Here is a 6,913-nt window from a genome sequence, read left to right as displayed (position 1 = left end):
TGGTGACCCCGAAAGCGTGGCTTCTCCTCTTACCCTCCTCCTTGCTGGCCTGGATGTACCGTGAGAATCTCAAAGTCGGTGGGTTTAAACAGAATTTAATCCCCACTTTACCTGGCGGCTTCCCCGTCTCAGACGGTGATGTCACCGTTCACGGCTTGTCCAACCTGGCCGCGGGCACTCCGGCCCCGTACGCCGCCCTTCTGAGTCCCTGCTTCTCCCCCGTGGGCTCTCCCACAGCAGACCTGCTCGTGCAGCTCATCACTGCCTCCGTCACCTGCGCCGAGTCTCCCAGGGAGCGCCGTCTCCTGCAAGGCGGGCGTTCAGACGCTGGCCCTGTCTCAGCAGCACATTCTCTAGCCCACCCTGCAACCCTCACACGGGTGACTCCTTATTTTCTAGAGAACAAGGTTTAATTAAACCTCTTATACTGAATTTAACAAGACTCCTGAAATGCGTTCCATCTGCAGCCACTCCCACATACTGACAACCAAACTCTACCAAACTGAATCACTGACTGTCAGTGTCCATTGATTTGTTGCTGTTATAACATGTTTTATAACGCCGTTCCTTTGCTTGGAATATCTTTTTCCCTATGACCTCATGAAAACCCTTCCCACCCTTCAAGGTTCAGCTCCAGACCATACGTGGTGCCAGGCTGGTCATAGCACCAGGAGACCCAGGACAAAGGAAGCACTCAGCTGACCCTCTGCTGAGCAGGCCTGCGGCCTGTGTGACAGTGGACCTGCTGATAGGTTCCAGAGGCTCCCTGGTAAGGACTAACATCTAATTTTGTGACCAGGGCCCAAGACCCTCGAAGGGAGACTTGCTTCTAATTTTGGTGTCCTCAAGCCTGGCTTCTCCACTGTCTTCCTCAGGACCTGGTGATTCCTGCAGTTCGCAGCAGGAAAGGCTTTGGGTTCATTGCTTGGACTCCCCAAAGCACATGGGACCTGAGTTGACAGACACTGTCAGGCCCTCGGCTGCCATCCTGGGGACTGAGAGTCTGCACATGGTCATGAAAGAGTGACTGCACATGCCCAGGAGAACACGGAGCTGACAGGGCCAGGAGGTGGGATCTCGTGCCCCCCCCACCCCCCGGTTCCTCATTCCCAATTAGGATAACAACAATCTCATAGGACAAGGAGATCACACATGTGAGACGCTCACTGCAGCTCCTGGTGCATAGTTTGTGCTTAGGTAAGTTTACTCTTTCGTTGTTAGAAGCCGTTCAGATTGCCACAGGGTGTGGTTGCTCAGTAAGACCATTGGCATGTTCCTGCAAGATTCGGACTCCTACAGCACAAATCATTTGTGGAAAATACAGACATGACTTCTGCATGGAACTGGATCAGGGAAAATGAGAGTAAACCTGTCCGTAGGCGTGCTGAGAGGTCTCTGGCCAGCATGCCTGGAAACTGCAGAAGGAAAAGATAGCCCCAATGAAGGGTCAGAGGAAAGTAGAAAGATGCCTGGAAAATAGGATCTTTGAGGAAAACCTTAAGAAACATTTTGTTTGTTGAAAAACAACAAACCCTGATATTGACAGTGAACTAAGTGAACACCTTTCTAGGCAGGTCAGTAAACAAGGTTCCTCTCTTCACTGCAGACGGCAGGCAGAGCAAAGCTTTCAGTGAACATCACAGTCGAATCTTTGTTAAAACGAACTTAGGAAAGGTTCAGATGTTATGTAGAGACCAGAAGAACACACCACCAGTAAAACGAGAGCAAGGACAAGGCAGGCCCCACCTCCAGGGCCTGGGTGCCCCTCTCCCGTGGCCATCCTGGGCACGTGGGTCTGTGGCTCGCATCCCATCTCTGCTACTTAACCCCTTGGTTTCCTCCAATTCAAAAAGAAACGGGATTGCTTCCTGGTGCTCAGCGTGGCCGGAGGAGGACAGACAAACCACACTTCCTTCAACTCCCAGAGCAGCACGCAGGAGGACGCTGGTGCTGGCCCCACACTCACAGCCCGTGCGACAGTTAAAGTCAGCAGGAGTGGACGTCCTGTAACTGGACAGAATCTGAATGTGCGCATCTGTCCTGGGAACAGGAGGGAGACGTTCCACAAATACCACGCATGCTCAGGATGGATCTGTGACCCTAAGTGTGCCGAGGATCATGATTCTGTGACTTCTTTTCTCACGATGGCCTGTACAGGGCCATGAAGGTGCATAGAGCTCATATGACCAACTTGAATCGTGGCACCACCGGAAAAGTAAAAGGCCAGTGAATCACTGTCTAAATAAAGTTTCCTCTATAGTTTGCATTTAGACGATGTTAAATAAAAGTACAGGAAGCCATTGTTTTTGAGTAAGTTTCTGCTCTGGACCCCAAAGGACCACAGTACAGATCAGAGTGGAGTCACTCCTGCTAAAGTTCACGTCACTCGGGCCGCGGTCTGACCGTCTGAGAAAGAGGTGACAGACAACTTACTGAACTGGCCAGCTTAAATCTACAGTAGGTGCGACAATACTTAGTCCTAGTGAAAAGGACAGCCTGAAGCAACCTGATGTTAACTGATCAGTTAGTTTGCTACTGTTCTGTCTCCCTGTCCCTACCGTATAAGGAAAATGACTTTGAAATGACCAACCCACTTTCTGCTCTTTGTTTCTGCTTTCCTCAGCCTTTTCTGTCTATAAAGGCTTTGTTGTTCCTACTAGACTTCAGGCACTTCTCTGTCTCTCTGATGTATTTCCCAGGTCCATCCTCACATTTGGCTTCCCAATAAACTTTACAAAATTATTTTTGCCTCAACAGCCTTAATTTCAGTAGACAGTAACATTATCTCATGTTCCTGGGAAATGGACAGTAGCAGATTAACACTGAACGCAGTGTTTCTTCTTGTATTTATGCCATCAAGAACCAATGAACCAGGGCTGGCTGGTTCGCTCAGTTGATTAGAGCATGGTGTTATAGCACCAAGGTCAAGGGTTCGGATCCCCTACCAGCCAGCTGCCAAAAAAAAAAAAGTCAGGAAGAATCAAACAATCTGAAGTTGGCTTATTTAACTGTTGGCTTTTGTCTGTCTTTAGTGGCCAATTTACATAAAATGTGTTTAACTGTAGGCCTCAGTCTTTCTTTAGTGGCTAATTTACATAAGAACTGAATGCAACACTTTTGATTAACAGAGTGTCCAACTCCATTTAAATGCCTACACAAGGGAAAGAAACACCACCAGAGGTACTGTACTTTCATCCTGCTAAAACTTTACAGGGCTTGTACACAGTACTCAAACTTGCCAAAAACGAAACGAAATTTACTTTCCAACTCCACTGATTAACCCTGGAATTATTTACTCCAGGCATAGGTCATAGTTTAAATTTAAACTTAAATTATATTTCAATCACAGGTTTGTGCTATATTAGTACCTAACGTTCTAAGATGTAAGTGAAACAAATACAAATGTTTATTTTTTATTTTACTTTTTTTTTTTTTGTCTTTTTTGTGACCGGTAAGGGGATCGCAACCCTTGGTGTGGTGCCACCTGCACCACGCTCAGCCAGCGAGCGCACCGGCCGTTCCTATATAGGATCCGAACCGGCAGTGGGAGCGTCACTTTTAAACTAAATTATGACTAAATTTGCATGATGCCAAACCAAAAAGAAAACATTAGTAGAAAAACAGATATTTGGACATGAAATGACCAGGAAATGCTCACTTTCACTCGTGTGGACATTAGAAAATGCTGGAAGTTCTGTCCATGTGAGGACTGAGACATTTTTCCTAAGATAAAATAAAAACTAGTATAGAATGCACTCGACTTTTCACAATTGACTGGAGGGTTTTATCTTTTATTCATTTTTTCTTAAGTTTGTTTGATGTGAACCAGTCGCTGCTCTGGCCCCCTTTCTGGAAGGAGCCACCAGCTCTTGCTCGACATTCAAGCAGCTGGCTCAGTACCGCCTGGAGAAGCCAGGTCAACGCGATGCGACCTCTCCTGACCCCCGTCTACGGCAGTGGCCCTGCAGGGGACATTCACCAATGTCTGGAGACATCTTTGGCTGTCACAAATGCGTGGGCCAGCATGCTGCTCGACGTCCTACAGTGCACAGGACGTCCCCACAGAAGAGAATCATCTGCCCCAAATGCCAACAGTGCTGAGGTTGAGACACCCTGATCAAGAGAATGAGATGGTTTCTTTGAGAATGAACAATCCCCCTAAATGTCACACTTCTGCTCTCCTTGGTGGCATCCACAGAGTGTGCTTCCCATGTGGTGACATGCGTTGTGTGAGCATTGCTCCCAGTGGTTGGACAATGAATGCAAGAACATGATACTTCCAGTAGGATCTTAATGACCAAGCAATCCCTGGGTGAGTCCTGTCCAAACCCCGCTGGGGAGCCGGGTGAGGGTCCCCCACTCTGACCACCGGGGTCTGGTCACCAGGTGGCCACACAGCTTGGGCAGTTGGCTGTCACTGCTCCACTTGTGCAGACACCCTGGCCCTGGGGGGTGTGGGAGCTGTCACCTGCAGAGACACTTGCTTTCACTGTCCTCACTTTCCTTCTTTCTTTTATCTTTCCTTGTGGGAGAAGTGCTTAAAGCAGAAGAGAGCATCTGCATTTGAACTGCCCATTTCATAATCTGAAATTTAGAGAGAGGAAAGGCAGCACATGTCCTGTGGCTTGGTTTATTTCATAGACGCGGCACCGTTTTCCGTCGTGGGAGACGTCACTGTAAGTCAGTCTTGGTGCAGAAACACTCTCTTCCTCACCAGGGCATGGGAGCTAACTAAGCTGCATGTGGTAGATCCACCTTTCTGTGATCAACAAGCTGACGAAGACTCTCTCCTTGACCAAACTCTCATCAGCCTCCTCCAAGTCCTCCATCTGCCCAGGCCTTNCTGTCCTCACTTTCCTTCTTTCTTTTATCTTTCCTTGTGGGAGAAGTGCTTAAAGCAGAAGAGAGCATCTGCATTTGAACTGCCCATTTCATAATCTGAAATTTAGAGAGAGGAAAGGCAGCACATGTCCTGTGGCGTGGTTTATTTCATAGACGCGGCACCGTTTTCCGTCGTGGGAGACGTCACTGTAAGTCGGTCTTGGTGCAGAAACACTCTCTTCCTCACCAGGGCATGGGAGCTAACTAAGCTGCATGTGGTAGATCCACCTTTCTGTGATCAACGAGCTGACGAAGACTCTCTCCTTGACCAAACTCTCATCAGCCTCCTCGGAGTCCTCCATCTGCCCAGGCCTTGCCTTGGGCTTCCCTCTCTGTCCTTGTAGAATCCAGTCTGGTCAAGAATCCTGCTAAGTCAGTTTAGCAAAAACCCCCCGCCCCTGGAGTCTGACCACCCTGGATGACTTATCACGCCCTCCTGCCTTCGGCAATAATCGTATCAAGTCAGGCCAGAAACCCCCATCCTCAGTGTCTCCTCAGTAAGTTTCTATCCACTGACCCCCAACCCTGCTCCTTGGCTATAAATCCCCACTTGTCCTGTTGGAGTCAGAGTTGAGTCCAATCTCTCTGCCCCACTGCGGGACCCTGTTGCAGCAGTTCTTCGAATGAAGTCTTCCTCACATCTTTAACAGGGGCTTGGGTAATTTTTAAAATAATACCAAATGTTCCTTTCGGTTCTCTTCTATCATAGAATCTGCCATAAAATAGACATTCATACGGTATTCACTGAATGCCAGGAAGCATAGTCTTTTCGTCATCGCACATGACTGAGTCTCTATGCCGCGTTTCATACGCTGCCCTCTCCTTGGGAGTGACAGTACCGAGACTTTGTGAGGTTAAGCACTTCTGAGGCTTTCAGCCCTGCTCATCCCTGCTTATAGTAACACGCAGCTTTGTGCTCAAATCTCAATATTTAAGAGATCAGCTCTCAGTGGTATTAGAACGCTTGCTGCTGAATGGCTGCTCTCAGGCATCTTTTAATATTCTAGAGATAATGCTTTTCCTTTACTCTTTCAATTTAGAAAGAGGTACTGCCAGACGGCTTTAGACATGTCTCTCAGTGGAGCCACTTGCGATACAAGTGAGATGTCACGGGAGGAGCGGTTGGTGCTGGAAAGTGGAAGTTTGCTTTCTTTGCAGGGTCCCGCGAGGGCAGCACTGCCCTATGGCACTGAGAGTCTCCAGATCAGGGATCTCACCAGTGGAGTCAGACCCAGCACGCGCTCGAGCCCAGGCAGGGAGGGGCTGCTGCTTGGAGGAGTAAGAACGGTTTGAGGAGGGGGACAGTGTCTCTACATACCTTCGATGAGAAGCATAATTGCCCGTGATGTGTCCAGAACCGTCGCAGCCAGGCGTGGGGCACCTGCAATTGAAAATGCGAGCTGGGTAACTTACTCAAACAATTAACTTTCCTATTCATCCAAAAAGCAAACTCTCTTTATGGCTCACCCTCGCTGCTTGGAGGAGGCTGAACTGAGCTGGAAGCTCCCTCGGTCATTAATCGCTGCCCCCACATACAAACCTTTGATCCCTCCTTCCTTCCAAGCACAATGATATTTTCCAGAAGGATCATGAATTGTGGGAACTGCTTAGGAGTCTACAGCCTCTGGAACACACAGCATCCTTGGTCACTGGGCTGATGACTCCAGAAATCTCTATTCCCTCCAAATACCCCACGTTTCCTCCCCTTATTGTTACTTTAGGTTCAGTGGAGCCTGGTTATGACCGGGCTTGTTACCACACCCACACATATATGAAGCCAGACTTCTCCATGAAAAGATGTGCTTGGGGTCTGGGAGAGCGGATTCTGTGGGAGCTCCACCTCCGACATTGCAAAAGGCTCCCCTTAGACTGACTGCTCACAGACCAGGTGGCCTGGGGTCCTGGGGCCAGTGCCTGTATCCAGACTACGGAGCGAAGGTCCGCAGTATGTGGACTGTCACTGTGCCCTCAAGCGGGCTTGGTTGACCTTAAAGTCCTTGTTCCATTACCTGACTTGAGGGGAATGTGGGAG

At 48.8% G+C, this 6,913-nt stretch overlaps 1 protein-coding gene across 2 annotated transcripts in view; it reads right to left on the bottom strand.

Annotated features, from left to right (window-relative positions):
- The window catches only part of LOC103609101 (myelin transcription factor 1-like protein), a 62,517-nt gene that overhangs the window by 46,007 nt on the left and 9,597 nt on the right, over positions 1–6,913 (bottom strand). For both annotated transcript variants that reach the window (XM_008593466.1, XM_008593465.1), the window contains exon 2: positions 6,200–6,262. In XM_008593466.1, the coding sequence (XP_008591688.1) occupies positions 6,200–6,262 (63 nt within the window). The remainder of the gene's footprint in view (positions 1–6,199; positions 6,263–6,913) is intronic.

Source organism: Galeopterus variegatus, unplaced genomic scaffold, assembly GCF_000696425.1.
Source record: "Galeopterus variegatus unplaced genomic scaffold, G_variegatus-3.0.2 Scaffold9195, whole genome shotgun sequence".
Taxonomy (NCBI): domain Eukaryota; kingdom Metazoa; phylum Chordata; class Mammalia; order Dermoptera; family Cynocephalidae; genus Galeopterus; species Galeopterus variegatus.
This window is presented reverse-complemented; position numbering and strand designations above follow the sequence as displayed.